The sequence below is a fragment of the Kogia breviceps genome, chromosome 4 (genome assembly GCF_026419965.1).
Source record: "Kogia breviceps isolate mKogBre1 chromosome 4, mKogBre1 haplotype 1, whole genome shotgun sequence".
Classification (NCBI taxonomy): Eukaryota; Metazoa; Chordata; class Mammalia; order Artiodactyla; family Physeteridae; genus Kogia; species Kogia breviceps.
The window spans coordinates 28,358,667-28,380,985 of NC_081313.1; the positions used below are offsets into that span (position 1 = coordinate 28,358,667).

At 43.3% G+C, this 22,319-nt stretch overlaps 1 protein-coding gene across 2 annotated transcripts in view; it reads right to left on the reverse strand.

Annotated features, from left to right (window-relative positions):
- The window catches only part of AGXT2 (alanine--glyoxylate aminotransferase 2), a 46,775-nt gene extending 36,323 nt beyond the window's left edge, over window positions 1-10,452 (reverse strand). The window contains exons 1-3 of one of the 2 annotated variants that reach the window (XM_059061364.2): window positions 10,365-10,452; window positions 2,422-2,507; window positions 1,200-1,384 (exon numbers count right to left, since the gene is read on the reverse strand). In XM_059061364.2, the coding sequence (XP_058917347.1) occupies window positions 1,200-1,384; window positions 2,422-2,507; window positions 10,365-10,452 (359 nt within the window). Of the gene's footprint in view, window positions 1-1,199; window positions 1,385-2,421; window positions 2,511-10,364 lie in introns of both variants that reach the window. The other variant, XM_059061365.2, reaches the window with a different exon arrangement.
- Between the last annotated feature and the right edge of the window lie 11,867 nt (window positions 10,453-22,319).

Below are 22,319 nucleotides of genomic sequence, written 5' to 3' on the forward strand. Positions count from 1 at the left end.
ATCCACTGCTCCTGAGGCTGCTGGGAGAGATTTCCCTTTCTCTTCTTTGTTCGCACAGCTCCGGGGTTTCAGCTTTGGATTTGGACCCACCTCTGTGTGTAGGTCGCCGGTGGGCGTCTCTGTTCTTTGCTCAGACAGGACGGGATTAAAGGAGCAGCTGACCTGGGGGCTCTGGCTCACTCAGGCTGGGGGAGGGAGGGGTACGGATGCGGGGCGAGCCTGCGGTTGCAGAAACCAGCGTGATGTTGCACCAACCTGAGGCGCGCCGTGCATTCTCCAGGGGAAGTTGTCCCTGGATCACGGGACCCTGGCGGTGGCGGGCTGCACAGGCTCCCAGGAGGGGAGGTGTGGATAGAGACCTGTGCTCACACACAGGCTTCTTGATGGCTGCAGCAGCAGCCTTAGTGTCTCATACCCATCTCTGGGGTCAGCGCTGATGGCCGCGGCTCATGCCCGTCTCTGGATTCATTTAAGTGGCGCACTTAATTCCCCCTCCTCGCGCACCCCCCCAAAATGGTCTCTTGCCTCTTCGGCAGCTCCAGACTTTCTCCCAGACTCCCTCCCGCTGGCTGTGGTGCACTAACCCCCTTCAGGCTGTGTTCATGCCGCCAACCCCAGTCCTCTCCCTGGGATCCGATCTCCGAAGCCCGAGCCTCAGCTCCCAGCCCCGCCCGGCCGGTGAGCAGACAAGCCTCTCGGGCTGGTGAGTGCTGGTCGGCACCGATTGTCTGTGTGGGAATCTCTCCGCTTTGCCCTCCACACCCCTGTGGCTGCGCTCTCCTCCGCGGCTCCGAAGCTTCCCCCTCTGCCACCCACAGTCTCCACCCGCGAAGGGGCTTCTATTGTGTGGGAACCTTTCCTCCTTCACGGCTCCCTCCCACTGGTGCAGGTTCCATCCCTATTCTTTTGTCTCTGTTTATTCTTTTTTATTTTGCCCTACCCAGGTATGTGGGGAGTTTCTTGCCTTTTGGGTGGTCTGAGGTGTTCTGCCAGCGTTCAGTAGGTGTTCTGTAGGAGTTGTTCCACGTGTAGATGTATTTCTGATGTATCTGTGGGGAGGAAGGTGATCTCCGTGTCTTACTCCTCCGCCATCTTGAAGGTCCCCCCTTAACTGAGGTTCTGAATCATGAACATGATCATTAGCCTGTTTTCTGTATATTTTTCTGGAGGAAAAATCCCAGAATTTTAAGGATACTCACGGGTGGCAGTGACCAACACTGACAGTGACAATCCCGGAAAAGAAATCCAGGTATCTGTTTCCTTCATGATCAAAGAGCCACTCCATGTGCCCCTGGTGGAGCAGCAAGGGCTCTGAGAAATAGGCTGTCAGCACAGGAGAAAGATGTTGCTTGTGGATCTCCAGGACTCGATTATAGGCAAGGGACTGTAGGTAGGCAAGATTTAAGTGTTTAACATCTTCCTTATCCCCACATTGCTTACAACATCACTAGCAGGTCCATCTAGCAGTGCCCGGCCTCCCCACCAACCCGGCACAGGGCTGCCGCCCTTGTCATCAGGGCAGCTATTTGCCCAGTGACCTCCTTGCGGGACAGACACCCAGGTCCTTCCTCTCAAGTGGAGGAAATTATTCATGTGGCCCCTTAATCCCTTTCTAGATCAAACACGGAGAAGGGGGCTGGAATTTTCTACCTCTCAATGGAAAGCCTTGGCTTTGACTTAATTCTAGCTGTGAAAAAAAGTAAAAGACTTTGGAAGTAAATGTCTGAAGTAATGTGGTTTTTTTCCTCTGTAGTTTTTTTTTCTTGAGAATAAAAGAATGAAGTGCTTGTGGTGTTTATGTCTTTAATTACAAAGCCTCTGTCCTATAGTCCTCTTCTCTGTGGGTCCCTCCTGACTCTATTCATTCTACAATTTCTAACTTATGAATATTATGTAGGATGAAGGGGTGTTGGGGAGAGAGGGAGAGAGACAGAGACACCGAGAGGGAGAGAGAGAAGCAGTGCAATATTTATTAGCCTGAAAGCAAAATGATAACTTTATATTTTTTGGTGGAGGACTCAGGAAGGTCAGATTATGTATTGACATATGAGATAGAATAAAATGTGAGCCTTCACATTTGTGATCTATGTATTTCTTTGTGTGTGTACATTTATGCCTACATCCCTGTGATACATATACTGTCATGGACAGTCTCCTCCTTGTATTCTCTGTCTCCTTCTGTTTTGTCTCTCCATCTCTGCCTCCGTCTGTCTCTGTCTCACACACACACCAACTCATGCAATGCCACTGAATGGGGTAAGAGAGTTCAGATGCTCCCAGTGACTTAAGGGATAGGACATCTGAGATGGATGGCTCAGTGGCGGGCAGGGCCGTCTGTGGGTCCTTCTTGAGGAAGCAACTACTTGAGGTCTCCCAAGAAGAACCACCTCCCTGGGGTATTCCTAAACCTCTTACTCTCACCTGGTATCTTTCAGGTGTGAAGTCACACGGAGGCATGCTGGGCTTTGTATGAAGACCGAGCTTGGTTATAGATGTCCAGAAAGCTCCTACTGAAAGGGAAGTGAGTTAGTGTCCTCAGCTAAACATCACACAGGCACGTTCGTAAGAATCATCTATAGTTCCCTAAATCAAAGTCCTGAAGCACTTTTGTTTATTTCTTATTTAAATCAGCCTTTGGATTTAAAACTGAGGTATCTTTTTTTTTTTTTTTTTTACAGCTCAGAAAGGGCTTTTTTTACTCACAAGGCAGCCAAGCGAGGAGACTGGAGGAGAAGTCTCAGAACTGCCTCCCCAGTTGGGATATTTATGGAATAAGCAGGGTGGTCTTAGATGTGGGGAAAGGTAATCGGAGGTAGGGAAGAAGGTGAGGTCATTGGTGCTCTGCACAGGTGCATCTGGGTTACGAAGTCTGCATATTCAAAACGGAGGCGCCCGGCGGGACCGGATGGTGGAGTTTTCCAGCCTCTGACGTCACCAGGCCAGTGAGCGCAGGCCCCGAACTGAGGTATCTTAATAATGAATTTTTTTTTTTTTTTGGTGGTACGCGGGCTTCTCACTGCTGCGGCCTCTCCCGTTGTGGAGCACAGGCTCCGGATGCACAGGCCCAGCGGCCATGGCTCACGGGCCCAGCCGCTCTGCGGTATGTGGGATCTTCTCGGACCGGGGCACGAACCCGTGTCCCCTGCATCCGCAGACGGACTCTCAACCACTGCGCCACCAGGGAAGCCCAATAATGAATTTTCTTAAACAGCAAGGTCCTACTGTACTGCACAGGGAACTATATTCAATATCCTGTGATAAACCATAATGGAAAAGAATATGTAAAAGAATATGTGTATAACTGAGTCACTGCTGTACAGCAGAGAAGAGCACAACATTGGAAATCAACTATGCTTCAATAAAATTAAAAATAAAAGTAAAAATAATGAATTTTCTGGAGAAAAAAAGAGAGCTCCTCTCAAATGTGGTCAGGAAAGGCACAGAGGATACTGGGGGAAGTCATGGCTTCTCCCACCTGGGTCCCTCACCAGCTTGGTCCTCTGCTGCCTGTATGGGCTGTAATTCTCTGTTCAGTTCAAACTTCTGCCAGGGCCGGGGATTGCAGGAGTCCATTCTCTGTCAATAGAGGTGCTTTCTAATCTTTGACCTTTCCTAGTCCCTGAATCCCAGTGTCTAGCCCAGTTCCCAGTACTGGGTTGGCTCCAATAAACAAAGAACGAATGGCTTTTGACTATTCTTGTAGGGGATGAGGTGAGAGAGGTGGTAGGCCATGTACTATAATAATAAATACATGCAAGGAGATCTGGAAGACAAAACCTTCCTGTAAAACACAACTTGAAGTCCATGACAACACAAGACCATGGCAAAGAAAAGATAAGCTGAGCCAGAGGAATCATTAAATACTTGGAGCCAGAAGGAAGCTTAGATTTTTTTTTGGGGGGGAGCAAAATGCTCATTTTATAGATGTAGAAACCAACCTAAAGTGGTAAATTAATTTGTTTAAGATCACCAAGCTAATTAGCTGCAGAACAAGAACGAAACTCCCAGTTTCTGACTCCCAGCCTGGTACCGTTTTGCTCATTCACTGGCCACCTCCATCCTCCTCTGCCAGCACAGATTTTGACCCCTCAATAGTAGTGGGATGGAATAATAGAATCAGAGAACATGGGAGCTGGGAGAGATATCTAGAAAGCTTATAAGTACTCTTAGAAAAGAATGGTGCTAATTTTGAGGATTCAAGGTCAGTATCGAGAAAATTTTACAGGTGGAGAGAGCTGAGCAAATGATGTGTCTTGTTCAGCATGAAGGTTTGAATCCATGGATGTCATGTTGGTGTTTTGTGTGGCTATAAAGTCACCCTCCTGAGAAACACAACGAACAATTGTGTTTTTAAATGAATCTGGAAAGTAATGACACTGACTCTCTTTCTTTCAGAGAAAGCTCATCCACTTTTGTGCTCTAAATAATCATGAATGTCGTTAATTTGCTCTTACTTTATTTTTTTATTTTTTTATTTTTTTTTGCGGTATGCGGGCCTCTCACTGTTGTGGCCTCTCCCGTTGTGGAGCACAGGCTCTGGACGCACAGGCCTAGCGGCCACGGCTCACGGGCCCAGCCGCTCCGCGGCATGTGGGATCTTCCCGGACCAGGGCACGAACCCGTGTCCCCTGCATCGGCAGGCGGACTCTCAACCACTGCGCCACCAGGGAAGCCCTTGCTCTTACTTTAAAAGCAAGTGGCTTTTGGCTATCCATACATAGAAATGACCCAAAAAATAATAGCCAAGTTTTCTGAGAATTTCACCTTTTCAAAAGCTTTTCATTGTGTCTCTCTACATTAGTTGCTGTTCTGATATGGGGGAAAATATTCTGAGTGTTTCTAAGAATTCGAATTCTCTTCACTCTTGCAGTCTCATTTTCCTATCTGCAAAATTGGAGTTACCCATTGAGGAAGCTGAAAGGTCTCTTGACTCCAAAATTACAGGAAATTATGAAAGTAGTCTGAAGGGGGAAGAGGAGCTGGAAAAATTTGATAAAGAAAAGCTTGAATTTTACATGGTCAAGTTAGGTATATTCATTCATTCATTTGTTTATTCTGATAGGAATATGATGGCTGAATGAGTGCTCAAAATGAAATACATAAAATTCTGCTCTCACGAAGGAAGGAAGGATGGAAGGAAGGAAGATTAGCAAGCAAGTGGGAAAAACAATAAGTCAGTAAGTGAAATAAGTCTAGATTACATCTCACACTTGTATGTGGAATCCAAAAAATGAAACAAATGAATGATTATAACAAAACAGAAACAGACTCACAGATATAGAGAACAAACTAGTGGTTACCAGTGAGGAGAGGGATGGTGGGGAGGAGCAAGGTAGGGGTAGGGGATGAAGAGGTACAACTACTATGTGTAAAATAAATAAGCTACAAGGATATATTGTACAGCACAGGGCATAAAGCCAGTGTTTCATAATAACTTTAAATGGAGTATTATCTATAAAAATATTGACTCACTATGTTGCACACTTGAAATTAATATAGTATTGTCAATCAACTCTACTTTGATAAAAAAAAGGAAGAAAGTCTAGACAACATCTTCAAACAGCTGAAAACCTCTCTCGCTCAACAACCCAAACTCAAAAATAGCAGTACATATAATAGTTGATTGACAAAAAGAAAGAAAATGCTTCAGTTTTCATTATTTGCTGGAAGAAATTCAAACCTAAACATGTTGATAGTTGCCAGCATTCTTTATTCAAAATAGCCTATGATTTCAGGATGACATAGAATTGAGGGTTGATAAAGCTTCCTCTTGGGCTCCTGGAAATTGCGTGTGCGCGTATGTGCATCTGCCTGTTTGCACGCCTGGGGCCCAGCAGTGTGGGGCTAGTGGTGGTGGGGAGAAGACAGCGCCAAGGGGGTCGGGGAAGGGAGAACTGAAATATGGGTTCATAAAACTGAATCCCACGTCTAGTTCGGCATAGAAAATTGTTTTTGTCTCTCTTTTTATCATTTTGGCTGCTCTGATGTTGCCTTTTTAAGCCTGATGCTGAACATGGATGACAGCTAATGATTTTCATTAAATTTATCAACTTCGGGCTTCCCTGGTGACGCAGTGGTTGAGAGTCCGCCTGCCGATGCGGGGGACGCAGGTTCGAGCCCCGGTCCGGGAGGATCCCACATGCCGCGGAACGGCTGGGCCCGTGAGCCATGGCCGCTGAGCCTGCGCGTCCGGAGCCTGTGCTCCGCAACGGGAGAGGCCACAACAGTGAGAGGCCCGCGTACCACGAAAAAAAAAAAAAAAAAAAAAAATCTAAATTCATCAACTTCCCCTCAATTCATTTGAACAACTCAAGACATTTAAAGATGGCATTTGGGGTGGGGAGGGGGAGGAATAAATTAGGAGAATAGGATTAATAGATACACATCACTATATGCAAAATAGCTACACAACAGGGATTTACTGTATAGCACAGGGAACTCTAGTCAATATCTTGTAATAATCTGTAATGGAAAAGAATCTGAAAAAAAAGATACATGTATAACTGAATCACTTTGCTGTACACCTGAAACTTACATAATATTGTAAACCAACTCTACTTCAAATAAAAAGATGGTTCGGTTTGGAGACCACCACTGCTCTTGCCAAGTGGGTGACTAGTTTAATTTTCCGGCTGCCTAATTCTCACCAACAGAGTTCCACAACAGACAAGTCACCTTAGCTCTGTGTTCTTTCCCCCCAAATCATAGTATCAAAAAGTAAAAGCCTGTTGGGCAAGGTAAGTGAGATAAACCCGTTTTTGTAGACATTTGAAAATCCTAGGGGAAATTCTCTTTGCAATGACCGAAGATTTTTCTAATATCCACAACCAGCTTTCAACGCAGGGTGGGTATTTATTAAGAGCCTGTGACTCTCAAATAAAAAAAAAGTTTATAAAATATTTGAAAATACACAATGGGCATACTTGGTAGAACATTAAGGGAATTTAATAAATTTAATAACGATGCCTTATTCCTGCATAGCGTATTAGGTCACTTTAAAAAGGCTTGTCACTTTGGGTATCTCATCTGATACTCGGGCTAGCCAGCAAGTTAGGAGAGGAAGATTTTATCACTCGCCTTAGAGCTGAGGCCGTGATTAAACGTGAGGTGTTTGCAGGTTTGAGGTCCCACCCTCACCCCCCATGGGGCTGAGGGCCCGAGGCCACCTCCTTTCTCCCTTCATAAACTGTCGCACAGTCTGCAGGAAGTTACGGAGGATGCGCAACCTTGATTGAACTGTGTGCTCTAAGTGACCGGATAATAATGCCAGCTGCCTGTCTCCCGCCAGGGAAGCCAAGGGAAGGGCGTGAGACCTCTGAAGGGGGTGAAGCTGATGTCCCCGCTTCTGGATCTGAAGTCTTGAGCAAAGACCTGGACGGAGGGACTAGCTGGAGGTCCTCATTAGAGCCACGATGTGCTTCCGAGGCTGGTCCTGCCTGGAGTTCCTGCTGTTTCCACGGGGCTTTCCCTGGTATCTTTGCACGTCCAGTCCTGCCCACCTCCTCACCTTCCTATTGATTCTTCCCTCTGTATCCTTCCAATAAATGTCCTTTTCCCTAAGGAAGCCAGGGCCAATTGCCATTGTTCACCAGCAAGAGCTTTGCCTGAGTCCTACGCTGGTGCTTCCATCCTTCCTTTGGCACTTTTGGAAGCAGGCCTTCTCTGAGCCCCTCCTGGCCCTCTGCTGGGCTTAGGTCAGTCCGCAGATGGCAGCAAGGATGGCCTGGAGGGGCAGGCGGACACCTACCCTTAGGGCTAATTTGAATGTTTTTCTTGGAAAAGGCTTTGCAGGAGGCTTGGGAAGTTTCTCAGGTGGAAATGGGTGTTATTTGCAATCCACTTGCCCTCCTGTGCACCTCTCCTTGTGGGAGACAAGGCAGGTGATAGCACAATGTATGTTTGAGCATATACCCCACCTGCCTAGACATGTTATAAATGTAATAATCTTTATCTAATTAGTAAGAAAGAAGGCACGGCTGAGATATTTCCTCCATTCTTTTATCCTGAAAACAAATTGCTTCTGCAACTTTGGGGGCATAGTCAGCCTAAAGTGATTGTGTGTGTCAAACAGAGGTAAAGCTGAACATTTTATGCACGTATATATCACATAATATACGTGCAGGTGTTCTACAAGGATTGTGACTTACTCTTTTTTTTTTTTTTTTTGCGGTAAGCGGGCCTCTCACTGCTGTGGCCTCTCCCGTCGGAGCACAGGCTCCGGACGCGCAGGCTCAGCGGCCATGGCTCACGGGCCCAGCCGCTCCACGGCATGTGAGATCCTCCCAGACCGGGGCACGAACCCGCGTCCCTGGCATCGGCAGGCGGACTCTCAACCACTGCGCCACCAGGGAAGCCCAAAATACTCTTTTTTTTGGCTGCACCATGCGGCATGTGGGATCTCAGTGCCCCAACCAGGGATTGAACCCTTGCCCCCTGCAGTGGAAGCGCAGAGTCCTAACCACTGGACCGCCAGGGAAGTCCTGTGACACATTTTTATTTTTGCATATCTGACAGCTTTTAACACCAGGTGATCTTCCTGTCTAACATGGCCCCTGCCTCCCCCTCCGCCCATTTTATTTTTCTATTGCCTCACCATGATTTGGTTCGATTTACAGCATGTATCTCCACTGGATGTCATTTTTTTTACATATTTACCTGTTTATCTGTTTACGCTCAGTTTCCCCCACTGGGATACGTAAGGGCTGAGATTTTGTTTTGCTCAGGTGTGTGGTAGGTGCTCACATACTTATTGCCTAGTGGCTATTGCACCCCGCAGATTCTTAAGAAGGGTGTGTTTAATGAGTGTGTGTTTGGATGAACAAACAAGCAGGCAGGTACTTAGGACTAGTAGGTAAGAAAGTAGAAGCCAAGTCCCAAAGGTTTTGGAAAGACAAGGTAAAAAGTATGACATCCATGTCTACGTGTGCTGGGTTTGCAAGATTACTTTTCCCCCGTAGTGTCCTTGGCGGAGCCACGTGAAGGGGTCCTCAGTGAGTTGATCAAGATCTCTAGGCACCGAGCCCCACCTGCCATTTCCCGTCTCCTGCTCCCACCATCAGCCCAGCTCCACAACCCTCAGGGCAGGGGTAGGAAAGGGGAAGAGGCAGCAGAGAGAGGGCATTTTCTCTTACTTTGTCAACAACCGGTACTTTTAGGGTGGCGTCCTCTTTACTGAGAGTAAGACTCTGGGTATATTTCTAGCTCCTTCTCAGCAAATGATGGAGTTAACTAGTGTTCTGGCAAAAGAACCATGACTGGGGGAAAAGACAAATCCAAAAGGGTGAGTAAGAAAGGGCCTGGTGGAATCGCTCTGACTTTGGAGCCAGACAGACCTGGCTTTGAACCCCAAGTTGTCACTTCTATGTTTCTGCCTTTGACCATATTTCTTAATTATCCTTTATTTTTCTGTCTCCTCATCTGTGAAATGGGATAATAGTACTCCCTGAGAACTTTGGTTGAAGATGAGAGGAGATAATGCATTTAAAGCATCAGATATGTATTAATTTCGAAGAATTGCAATTGTTCAGGGGGAAAAAAGCAAATGGAAGAGGAAGGAAGGAGATAGGAAAAGGAAAGATGAGGAGAGAATGAAGATAAAATTGATCATGATAGGTAATGGAAAAGGGTCCCCTCTGTTTGTTCAGGGCCTGTGGGGCACAGGGTCCCGCTATGACACATCAGTGTGCAAATGCCTACTGACGCTCGAGTTTGCAGCAGGGAAATTGGTGAGGAGGTGGTAGGCTCCTAGTGAAACAAGATAGATGTGAAAAATCAGGAACACAAAGGCACAAAAGGCCACCACCAGACCTGGCTACCCCAGGTCTGTTCCTGCTGGAGAAAGAGGAGAATCTGAGTAGAAGAAGAGGACTCAGGGTCTAGACCTGGCTTCAGTGACTTTGGGTAAATGACTACACTTTTCTGAGGCTGTTTCCTTGTTAGTAATTGAGGGCGTGGTGCCACTTTCCGGAGACCTGGCAGAAATCTGTGAGGATGCTTTATGTTTTTAAAAATAGTTCTCCTCAAGCATCTGTATACTACAGTTAATACTTTATTATTTTGAATTGCTTTCTTTTTCTTTCTTCTTTATGTTACTGCGACTGTTTTTCTTTTGAAATTGCGTATAGTCAGGTTTTATTATCCATGAATTTCATTTCAGGATGAAAGGAAGTATTACAAAATATTGGACAGGAGAAGGGGGCACTGGGTCAAACAAGGTGAGGTCTAGCTCACAGGTCTTAGTTGACTTGTCTCTAAGACCCTATCCGGGTCTAACATTCCAGAATTCCAGGCAACAGGCTCCAGAGCTCAGCCCTTCCCCCCTCGCTGACCCTCTGCTGACCCATGTTCCTCTGGTTTCTACTCACCTTTGGGGGAAGGGCGTATCTTGGGAGTCCTGGGAGTTGAGGTCTCCAGGTACAAAGCTCTCAGCAAATGTCTCCAGGCTAGAGCCATCTCTCCGAGTCAGGAAGCAAATCCCTGTGGAAGCAGGTCTGAGGAAGGGCTCCACTGCTCACTGACCAGCTGGACTTTGAGATTAGGATGGAAGGGGAGGAGCTCCCAGGGGAGACCTGGAGGGGTTACTGCTTCCACTTCCGGCAGGTCCCAAGGGGAGAGAAAGAGAAAGGGAGTGGGAGAGAGGGAAGGAGGGAGCGAGGGAGAGAGAAAAGAGAAGGCAGGCAGGCAGGCAGGCAAAGCAAGGGTCTTCTGACTATTTTGCTAGTTTTATGTCCCATTGCGGTCTCATCAGGATGAGACTCTCTCTGCGGAAGGGTGGTGATGGCCCTGGGGGAAGGCTCAGGATATAGTTGCAGGGGTCAGAGACTGAGAAAGGAGAGGAGTGAAAAAGAGAGAGAGAAGGAAGATATCCATGAATTAAATGGGTAAAGACACTGGTTTTCGTACTGGGGGTCTTAGAGGAAAACAAGGGATGATGGGGAAGGGGGTAGTCCACGGGAAAGGAGAAGGGCCCCCAAAGCTAGGGACGGCTCTGGACAGCTGCGTATCCCCTTAGGTATCTGAATAGGGCAAGAAGGTGAGAGCTGAGGAGTCAGGGTGCTTTATTTTTATTCTTTTTTAATTTCTTAAATTCCCATTTGTCACTCCCGACTCCCCTGCACCCCTAATTTCCATAAGCAACTATTTTGTGTGTTTAATATATACCTTTTTGTTGGTATGTATTCTTGTAAGATGTTTATTGTTTGGGGTGAATGCATTTTTTAAAAAAAAATATTTATTTTTGGCTGTGTTTGGTCTTTGTTGCTGCGCGCGGGCTTCCTCTAGTTGCGGCGAGCGGGGACTACTCGTCGTGGCGGTGTGCGGGCTCCTCATTGCGGCGGCTTCTCTTATTGCTGAGCGTGGGCTCTAGGTGCGCGGGCTCAGTAGTTGTGGCGCACGGGCTTCGTTGCTCCACTGCACGTGGGATCCTTACGGGACCAGGGCTCGAACCCGTGTCCCCTGCACTGGCAGGCAGATTCTTAACCACTGCGCCACCGGGGAAGTCCTATGCATTTTTAATTTATGTCGATAGGTGTGCTTTTGGTTTTTTTCCACTCAGAACCATGTTTTAAAAATCCATCCAGGTGGCTGTGAGTAGATCTCTTCCGGGTTTCCAGCTGCTCTGGACTGGGTGTCCATGTGCCTTTGCAAGGCAGTGCCCGAGAAGGGAGAATGACAAGGCCAGTAGGAGCTGGGAGGGTGAAGGGGTGTTGGGTTGATAACTGGCTCCCATACACAGAGGGCAAGGAAGAGCTAGGCCTCTCCACAGTGGTAGGTGGCAGATTTAATAAACAAGGGTACTTATCAGGCTCGTCTTGAGAGAGTAGGTCTCTGCATCTGCCCACTGGAATCTTAAAATTTTATATAGAGGCCTTAATTGGGTTCAGTAGCGTACACCGTTCAGTCGTGTACACACTACTCTCTCAAGGCTGCATACTTGGACCAGCTCTCACTGTGCGCATGATGGGAAGAACGTATATTCCAAGGACAGAGGAGAGGGTGAGAGCCTCTGGGTGCGTGGCCCCAGCTCGCAGGTCAGCCAGTGGCCACGTCCTCTCAACTTTCTCCTCCAGCAGGGTGGGGCTGGGGGAACAGCATACAGGCTGGACGTCTTGTATCACCTTGCACAGGGGACAACTGGCTTGGCCACATCCCCCACAACTGGGAAATAACCTTTTATCCCAAATGCCCATAAGAGGTGAGGTTGCCAGGTGAGCACAGAAAGGTTTGAAATTCAATGTCAAGTGTCCCCTTTTGCGTGGGCTCCCAGCTCCCAGCCCATCCTGCTCTGGGGCTGTAGGAAGTGGTTCTGTGATCTGGCTGGTCAAGGGCTGTGGGAATGACACATGTCAGCAAGGCCAGGGGGGAGGCGAGGCCAGCGGTGATGCAACCTGTCCCTGGGGTGCCCGAGCTGTCACGGTGTTGGAGTGAGGTGAGAAAAGGCTGAGTTCCTGAGCTCTGGCATGTGTTCCTCAGCTCTACTGGGCTGTGATCTATTTTGCTTCTGCGAGCCCTGGAGGCTGTAAAGTCCTTGGATTTGAGAGTTTTCTTGGGCTGTAAGTTTAAAGGCTGTTATGGTGAGAAGCGCCCAGCAGCATCAGGGGCTGCCTCTAGGTTGGGAAAGCAGAACACAGCATTCTGAACAACTTCACAGTGAGAAGTTGTACCTTCTTTATTTAAAAGGAAAAAATGTTTATTTTGATCACTGTAATGTAATGTATGCTTTTCGTGAAAACAACAAACCGAAGCCTAGAAAACGTGAGAGAAAGTAAAACTCACAAAAAAAATCTAACCTTGATATTTTAGTAAAGATTCTTTCGGAACATTTTTTTCATGTGTGTACCTGTGTATATACGTGATGTTTCACGAACTGCTTACAGTCAATAATATAGCTTTTCATTCAAAAAATGGTAGATGTGGGTCATCACTCCTAATTCTTTCATAATATTTCTTGATATATTTTATTTAATTTTGGAAAACTCTTGGCCAGTGTTACTTCAATAGTTTTTCCCTGTTCTTTCTTCTCCTTCTGATATTTCAATTATACACATATTACACTTCTAGAAATTGTCCCACAGTTCTTGGAGGTTCTGTTATTCTTTTCCTCCCACTCTATTTTCTCATTGCATTTGTTTTTTTTTTTGTTTGTTTTGTTTTGCGGTACGCGGGCCTCTCACTGTTGTGGCCTCTCCCATTGCGGAGCACAGGCTCCGGACGCGCAGGCTCAGCGGCCATGGCTCACGGGCCCAGCTGCTCGGCGGCACGTGGGATCTTCCCGGACCCGGGCACGAACCCGTGTCTCCTGCATCGGCAGGCGGACTCTCAACCACTGCGCCACCAGGGAAGCCCCTCATTGCATTTTAATCTGGGAAGTTTCTATTACCCATCTTCAGAATTCACTGATTATTTCCTCAGCCTTGTTCAGTCCACTGATGAGCCAATCAAAGACATTTTTCATTTCTGCTTGTTGTTGTTATGTGTTTTTGACTTCTAGCATTCCTTTCAATTCTTTCTTGCAGTTTCCATCTCTCTGTTTACATTACCCATTTGACATTACATAATATCTGCCTTTCCCATTAGGGCCTTGAATGTATTAATCATAATTATTTTAAATTGTCTGATAACTCCAGTATCTGTGTTATATATCTGAGTCTGGTTCTCATGTTTACTTTGTCTCTTCAGACTGTATTTTTTTCTCCTATCATTTTAACGTGGCTGCAACTTTGTAATGAAAGCTGGTTGTGATGTATTGGGTAGTAGGACCTGAGGTAAACAAGCCTTTACTGTGAGGTTTTATGTTAATCTGGTTAGAAGCTGGGATGTGTTTGTTTTCTGTAGCTGTAGGTGCCAGAGGATTCAAATTCCTCTAGCGTCCCTGTTTTTGTCCCCTGTTATCTTAGGGTTTCCTTAAGAAATTCTCTTTAAATAGAGCCAAGGCCGCTCTTTCAGCTGTAATCCACTGTTACTATACTGGAGGCTTAAAACTCTTATGATTAGATCTTAGTCTTTTAGTGGGCCTATGTCTCTGGACTGGGCTGTGATCTTCACAAGTATTTCTCTATAAATTCTCTGTAAGTATAAATTAAAAAATTTTCCGCCCTCGACTCCCTCCCCTGGCTTCTTTTTCCCAGTTTGTTTCCTTGAAGCCCTTACCCCCTTTTGACTATGTTCTTTTTTTTTTTCTCCCTTAGGTGAGGTAGGAGGCATAGAGGTGGCTGCAGGGGGTGCGATGCCCTCCACACAGCTGATACGGGGCTCTGGCAAAGTCACCTGCCCCGGAGAACAGATCTTTGTTAAGGTGAAGTCTCCGTGCACATCGTGTGATAGTTACTCTTCCCCTTTCCCAGCCAGAGCAATGAAGCGAACTTGACCATGACAAGGGATCTTCACCTGGTGATGTTCCCATAAGTAAGGCCCAGAAAAGTTAAGGGCCCTCCTAACACTCTGGCAAACAGGGAGTTTCTCATTCTCAAGCTAGTCCGCACTCAGCCTCTAGCAATTTTTCAAAATTACTGTTTAATGTTTCTACCAGTTATGGCTCCAGGTTAAGAAGGTCTTGCCTGAGACTTTGAAGATCTGCCTGTATTTCTAGATTTCAGAGTGACAATTCACTATGCAATCTCACTTCTTTGATGGCTTCAAGAAAAGTCATTGATTTTTTTCAGTTTGTTCAGCTTCCTCTTGTAAAAATGGGAGTGATATCTTCCAAGCCCTTTACATGGTGGAGAAGCTGGAAGTCTACGTATATTTTATTTAGTGATTCCTTATTGATGGACAGCTATATTTTCTCCAGCATCCTAGGACATAGAACTTTGTGCACTAGATTAACCATTTTTTCCTTTGGAGAAATACTTGAAGAGGGATTTCTAGGTCAAAATGTATGTCTGTTTTAAAAGCACTCCAGTAAGTTGGCAGTTTATAATTCAACCAACATGGCACAAAGTTGTTTTCCAAGATGTTGGGTCTTTTGATGTTTTTCGAATTACAGTGATATTCACTGAGTCTGAAAACTGGGATGAGGAGGAAACTCGGGTTCCCTCTCTATCTAGGAGGCATTTGAAATAGCACTCCAAGATCTTCCTCTAGTTTCAGAGGTAAAAAGACTATGAAACAGAAATTATTTCCAAGCTATAAGGGATGTTAAGAGACTTCTGCTCTGCTTCTTTTTCTTCTGTCTCCCTCAAGCAGATCAGGTGTAATTTTCTTCATTTTCTATAAGACCAGAGAAGATGAGGAACTACCCCATGACTGGTAAATAGGAAGGATAGTCAAGAGACTTCCCAAATAATGAATTACTTTGAAGATATGGAATATACTTCATCAGCTAGGAAACTATTGGAATTTCTCTTTGGAAAAGATAGTTGGCAAAAGAGGAAACATGGAAATTCTGTTGTCATGTTAATAATTATAGGGTTTTTTAAAATTTGTATACACAGGTTCACTAATGATTAATCAGTTAAATCCTGAGTGAACTTTGCTCGTTGACCCCAATCCTTCTGCCAAAACCAGAGCGAGGTCCGTAAGATAACAGCTTTTCCAAAGTGATCCTTTCTCTCTCCTAACTCATGTAGGACTGACAGATTGAAGGAAAGGGAAACATTTTGGAGAGATTTCAGATAAAACCCAATTTACACGAAACCTCCTATGACAGGTATTCCATTTCAGGGAACGGACTCTGAAGGAGGGCATGCTCAGGTGTTGAGGCTGAGGGGCAGAGATGGCAGGTGTGCTGGGGAGAAGAACTGCATGGAGATGAGGCTCGGACACTGCAACCCTTAGCGTTTCAGGCAGCACTGATTTTCTTGAAAAATGGTTCAGAGTCCTTCAATTTAATTATTAAGATGAACTCTTTGAGCAAAGCTCATCTGGAATTATTAGAGTTAATTTTTTAAAAAAATAAATCAATTTATTTATTTATTTATGGCCGTGTTGGGTCTTCGTTGCTGCATGCAGGCTTTCTCTCGTTGCGGCGAGCGGGGGGCTATTCTTTGCTGCTGTTTGGGCCTTCTTATCGCGGTGGCTTCTCTTGTTGCGGAGCACGGGCTCTTGGTGCACAGGCTTCAGTAGTTGCGGCATGTGGGCTCAGTAGCTGTGGCTCGTGGGCTCTAGAGCGCAGGCTCAGTAGTTGTGGCACACGGGCTTAGTTACTCCGTGGCATGTGGGATCTTCCCAGACCAGGGCTCGAACCTGTGCCCCTGCATTGGTAGGCGGATTCTTAACCACTGTGCCACCTGGGAAGCCCCGAGTTAATATTTTTTTTAAAGTCAGCCTGATAAGACTTGGGGACACAGTGGTTACCCCAGCCTTCCCACTAGACTGTGATCTCCAGGAGAGCAGAAAGCACGTCCCTAATGCTTCCTGAATCCTAACACAGTGCCTGGCACACATGCTCATCAAGTGTTGTTCAACAGTGCATATAGTTGAATGACTAATAGACCACTTAACTGAGGAAGTGTTAAGAGGAGGGTCTTGAATGTTCAGATTAATTCCTTTTTGGTAGAATGTGTGGCAGAAACATTTTTGTACGTAGGCCCCTTAGCAGTTGGATTTCTCCAGTTGTTCATTCTCTTGAACTTCACAAACAAAGCATGCTGTCTCTCCCAATCTCAGCAGGATGAGATTTGTCAGAATTTGGCTCACTGTGTCGGGGGTTGATTCTGCAGGGGAGAGAAGCTGCCCTGAAGTTTGGGCCCTCAGATACAGTGAATTAGCTGACTAGGACCTTTAATTATATCCCATTCCTATGATGATTATTACAGAATTGTTTGATTTAAGTGACAAATTGCAAATAGATTCAGATTGCAAATGAAAAATGAAGGAAGATCGCATCAAATGCGAAAAAGGGAACTGATTTATCACCTAAAAGAAAAAATTATCAAGTAGAATGAGAAAACAAAATCTATCTATATCGTGTTTATAAAAGAAACATAATGACATACATGAAGAGATTAGTGGCAGGACGGGAATAAAACACAGACCTATTAGAGCATGGACCTGAGGATATGGGGAGGGGGAAGGGTAAGCTGTGACGATGTGAGAGAGTGGCAGGGACACATACGCACTACCAAATGTAAATTAGATAGCTAGTGGGAAGCTGCTGCATAGCACAGGGAGTTCACTTCTGTGCTTTGTGACCACCTAGAGGGGTGGGATAGGGAGGGTGGGAGGGAGGGTAACACAAGAGGGAGGAGATATGGGAACATATGTATATGTATAACTGATTCACTTTGTTGTAAAGGAGAAACTAACACACTATTGTAAAACAGTTATCCCCAAATAAAGATGTTAAAAAAAAAACCATAATGACATAAAACAATTGAAAGTAAAGGAATGGAAAGAGATTCATCAGAGAATTACCACCCAAAAGAAAACTAGTGTAGCAATATCAGTATCAGAAAAGAAAAATAAGGGTTTTAAGACAGAGTCATTAAGGATAAAGGGGATCATATTTAATGATGAAAGGAATAATTTGTTAGGAAGATAGAATACAAGGAGAAAGAGGAATTTCTATAATCCTAGAAGATTTTAACTTATTTACAAATCACCTCAGAAAATTATATCTTAAGCAGCACAAAAGATGAATCTCATAAATGTAAAATTCTTAAATAAAATGTTACCAAATTGAATGCAGCAAAGATTGCAGAAATACATCATGACCAAGTAGAATTCATTCCAAGAATGTGAGGGTAATTTAATATTAAAGTATTTTCTCTAAATAAATTCTTTGTTATAACTTACATGTTAGCTGAATAACAGAGAAAAGTCACATTATCATATAAATAAATTTGAGAGCCTTTAACACCAATTCAAGATAAAAAAATATTATTAGCAAACAAGGAATAGAAAGGAGTTTCCTTAACATAGCCAAGTGTATCTGCAAAAACCTACAGGAAACATACTTAATGGTGAACTTTTGGTAGCATTTTCTTTAATTTTAGGATCAACAAAGAATGTCCACTATTCTGCTTCTATTCAACCTTGTACTGGAAATCCAACCCCAAGAAATAGATCATGAAAAAGATATGAGTTATAAGGATCAGAAAAGAAGAAAACACAGTTGTTATATTCTGATGATATAGTTGTAAAAATGGAAAATCCAAGAAACTTACAAATTACAAGGATTAATAATTAGAGTTCAATAAGGTTTCAGGATATAGGATCAATATTTAAAAAATCAGTGGTTCCTATATACAAGCAGCAACCACTTAGAATAAGATAATCTTCAAAAAGATACCATTTGCAATAGCAACAAAAATATTATGGTGCCTAGGAATGAACCTAATAAAACACATGTGGACATTTATGAAGAATAGCATAAAGCTTTATTAAAAACAAAAGTAAATGAAGTGATATACCATGTTCATGTTTAGGAAGAAACAATATTATAAAGTTGTGATTTCTCCCAGAATTAATACATAAATTCTATTAACAACAATTTAAATCCCAGAACAAGTCTTTAGGAAAGTTGATAGGCTTATTTCAAAATTCATGTGATGAGTAAATGGCCCAGAATTGCCAGAATAATTCTGAAGAAGGTATGGAGGTGTAGGAATTGATTTACCAGATAGCAAGACTGCATAAAACTAGGGTAATAAAACAGGGGGACATTGGAGCATGGGTAGATAAAGAGACCACTGGACTGGAATAGAAGCCCAGACTTAGGACTTATGCTTATTGTAGAGACGCAGAAGATGACAAAGATGGCATAAAAGATAAGCAAATCAGGGATGAGTTATTCAGATCCAGAATGGATTCACTGGGACAATGAGAATTAAAATGGCAACAATAAATTATTTTATGCTCATCAAATTGTCAAAAATTAAGTATCTGACAATACTAGGTAATGATTAAGGAGCGAACTCCTACACTGCTGACTGGGGTAGACATTGGTACAACCGCTTTGAGAGCAATTTATCAGTATTGAGAAAATATTAAGATATGTGTCCCATATGATCCAATAATTTCACTTCTAGATGTACATCCTAGAGAAAGTCTTGCAAACACTTAAAATGTGAAACTTGCATAAGACTATCCATTGCAGAGTCATTTATAATAGTGGAAACGGAAAGTTGGTCAACACAGGGATTAACAAAGAAATGTTCCATATGTACACAACTGCACCCAGCAGATAAAAACCAATCAACTGGAGCTATTTGGATCTCAAAAACCCAATGCTGAATGAAAAATAATCAAGGTGAGTAATGATATATGTTATTATCTATGTAAAATTTATAAACACCAGAATAATTATATATATTGTTTATAGATACATATGTATGAAGTAAATGCATTTTTAAAACGGCCAGGAAGGATATAAAACTGCAGGATTGTGGTTACCCCCGGAGAGGGAGATAGAGAATTTGGTTATTGAGGGATGCCAGTTCCTTCATACATCATGTTTCATTTATTAAAGAGAAAAGGTATGCAAATGTAAAATAGATAGCTAGTGGGAAGCAGCCGCATAGCACAGGGAGATCAATTCGGTCCTTTGTGACCACCTGGAGGGGTGGGATAGGGAGGGTGGGAGGGAGACGCATGAGGGAGAAGATATGGAGATATATATATATATATATATATATATATATATATATATGTGTATAGCTGAATCACTTTGTTATACAGCAGAAACTAACACACCATTGTAAAGCAATTATACTCCAATAAAGATGTTAAAAAAAAAAAAAAAGAAAAGGTATGGAAAAAAGGTAATATTTGTGAAATTTGGGTGCTGGTAAGTGGATCTTTGTTGTATCATCCTCCCTAATTTTCAAGTGTGTATGAAATATTTTGTGCAATAGACAAAATATTATAAATGGAAGAGTCAATTACAGCTGGAGTTCTAAGTGAAGACATGGGATAATTCCAGGTAGGAGGAAGCAAACAAAAGAAAATGTGTCTTGTCGGTGCTGAGATTTGTGGCTTAAGCTTCATTTGGGAAAGTTGGTTGTTTATCAGATTTGGAGCCTCTCATCTTCGTTGTTCCCAGAAGGCCCAAGGAACTTCTGAGTGCTTCCAAGCATGTTTGCATTTTTAAAGGTTGGGTCTGGCAAATGGCTAAAGACTGGAGGAACTTGGCGGCAGTGGAAAGAGAAGATGTAGAATTTAGCTGGGTTGGAAGCAAGATGTCAGTTTTGATTTAGAATTAGTAGGAAATAAAATCAGAGAATATGTTGAAAGAGGAGTACAAGAATGCATGCCTGGAAAAAAAATGCCTTGGATGAGTGTTCTAAGCCAAATATCTTAGCATGCGTCTGCCGTTAGTATTTAGGTTGCTGTTTTTTTCCTTCTTTTAAAAAAATATGTCCCAATAAAGTTTGTTGAAACAAAGAAAAAACCCCCAAACTTACATTATATATAAAATACGTGTTTCACATATATAGAAAAAGACCCTCCAAAAATCATTGCTTAGGAAGTAATTTATTGATTCAATTTAAATTAACCATTGCTACCATTGCAAAAGCAGTTGCTCTGAAAAGTATTGAAAAATGCATCATGAGATTACATAGTTCAATAACAATATCAATATTGATCATGTGAAGCAAAACTACTGGCAAATGTCATTGAAGCTCATTTTATAATTTCTAATAATTTATGCAGCGAATGTGTGTCACCTTAAAAATGTACCTGTGACGTTTACAAATTCTTTCAAACACATTTATAAATACAGTAATAAAAATTCCTGAGCTCCCTTAGCTTATACCAGTGTTTGCCAACCGACAATCCACATGGTGTTTGACTAACACCCTCTAGCCTTCACTTAAAAAATATTTTGTCGCATTAGAAAAAGTAGCTGTGCTTCAAGTCTGTTTGTAAGTTTTAATGGGAACCTGATCATAATAAGAGAAAAATGCTTAACACTTGTATGGGCAGCAGGAGTTGAGGGGTGAGGTGAGTAGGCAAGGTTGTAGACAAAAGAGTCCCAATTTAAGTGTTGAGACCTCCAAAGTAGAGTATGTTTTATAGTATGGGTTTTGTCTCACTTTCATTCTTCAGAAGGATTCTCAGAAGTAAATCTGCAAGAATCTGCTTCCCTGGCCAGTAAGGTCCTATTGGAGGCTTTTCAATAACCCCATTTCCTATAGTCCTGCCCTATCTCCCAGCCCCAAGATTTCAAGGTTTCTGTTCAATAGATATTATATCTCCCAGTCCCTCAAAATAGTGGGGCATCTAGAATGTGTAAAAGTTGGTTAGTAAGTTGTAGAGCTTAGTGGGGTTAAGGTTTCAGATATGGTTCTGGCAAGATGTGGCAACATATAATTTCTGTTTTCTTTTAGGAAAGCACTTGCGATAATTTTGGAAAATTAGTTACGCATTACTTCTCCAGCTCGTCATTAATTCTATGAACACCGTGTCTGGTGACTAACACTACAATTTTTTCCATCTTAAAAGTAAAAGTGTATCCAGTAATTAAAGGCAGATGGCACCAATGTAAGCAGGGGGGAGTCAGTGTTTCTTTGACAGAAGCCAGATTTCTCACTAAATGAGAAATTTCTCATTCCCTCGTAAGACATGGCATTAGGTGATTTAGGAGGCAAAGAAGAATTTGTAAAGCAAACCCCACACCATCCCACAATTCTGTAACACAAGCATGAACAGTAGGTAAAGATTTCCAGATCTAGATCCATTAAAGGTAAAAAGTTATCATTTTACACTTACTCTAATGAATTTGGTCAGAAAAGGTGTTGTTAGTAATATGGATGAATCATACTGTTCAAAAGCAGTCCATTTTTTGATGGCTTGGTTTTACCTTTATTTTATAACACTTAAATGAGCTTCTCTGATCTGATCCCTTGTGCTTGGTTCTATCTCACGTTATTTTTTAGCAGCTTCTTGTGTGAGGGATGGGTGAAGGAGGGAGATTATGTTTTGCAATCATATGGAAGGGTGAAGAGAAAGGAGGAAAATTGTTTTGGTCCAATTTATAGAAACAATTTCTGGATTATAGATCCTTAGCAGCAAAAATCCATCAAGAAAATTGTTTCAGCCATGAATGTGTTATTTTGCTATTTACATATCAAATAAAAATAAATAGAGGAAGGGGAAGCAAGGGGAATAAACATTTATTGAGCCAGGCACTGAGCTGGGTGCTTTCAACAGCATGAATAGAAATATAAAGATCATGTGCTACTGGGATGATTTTGTTTGGCAAGCGTTGTTTTTGGCGCGCAGTAAAAATGAAGATGTTCTGGTAATAGCAATTAGCAGAATCTCCCATACTGCTGACAAGGATTTAACTGTCCATGTTGCCCCCTCAAAATGGAAGGAGACAAATGAATAAATCCATGGGAAAGAGAAAGCACAATGTGCAATAACCAAAGATTTAC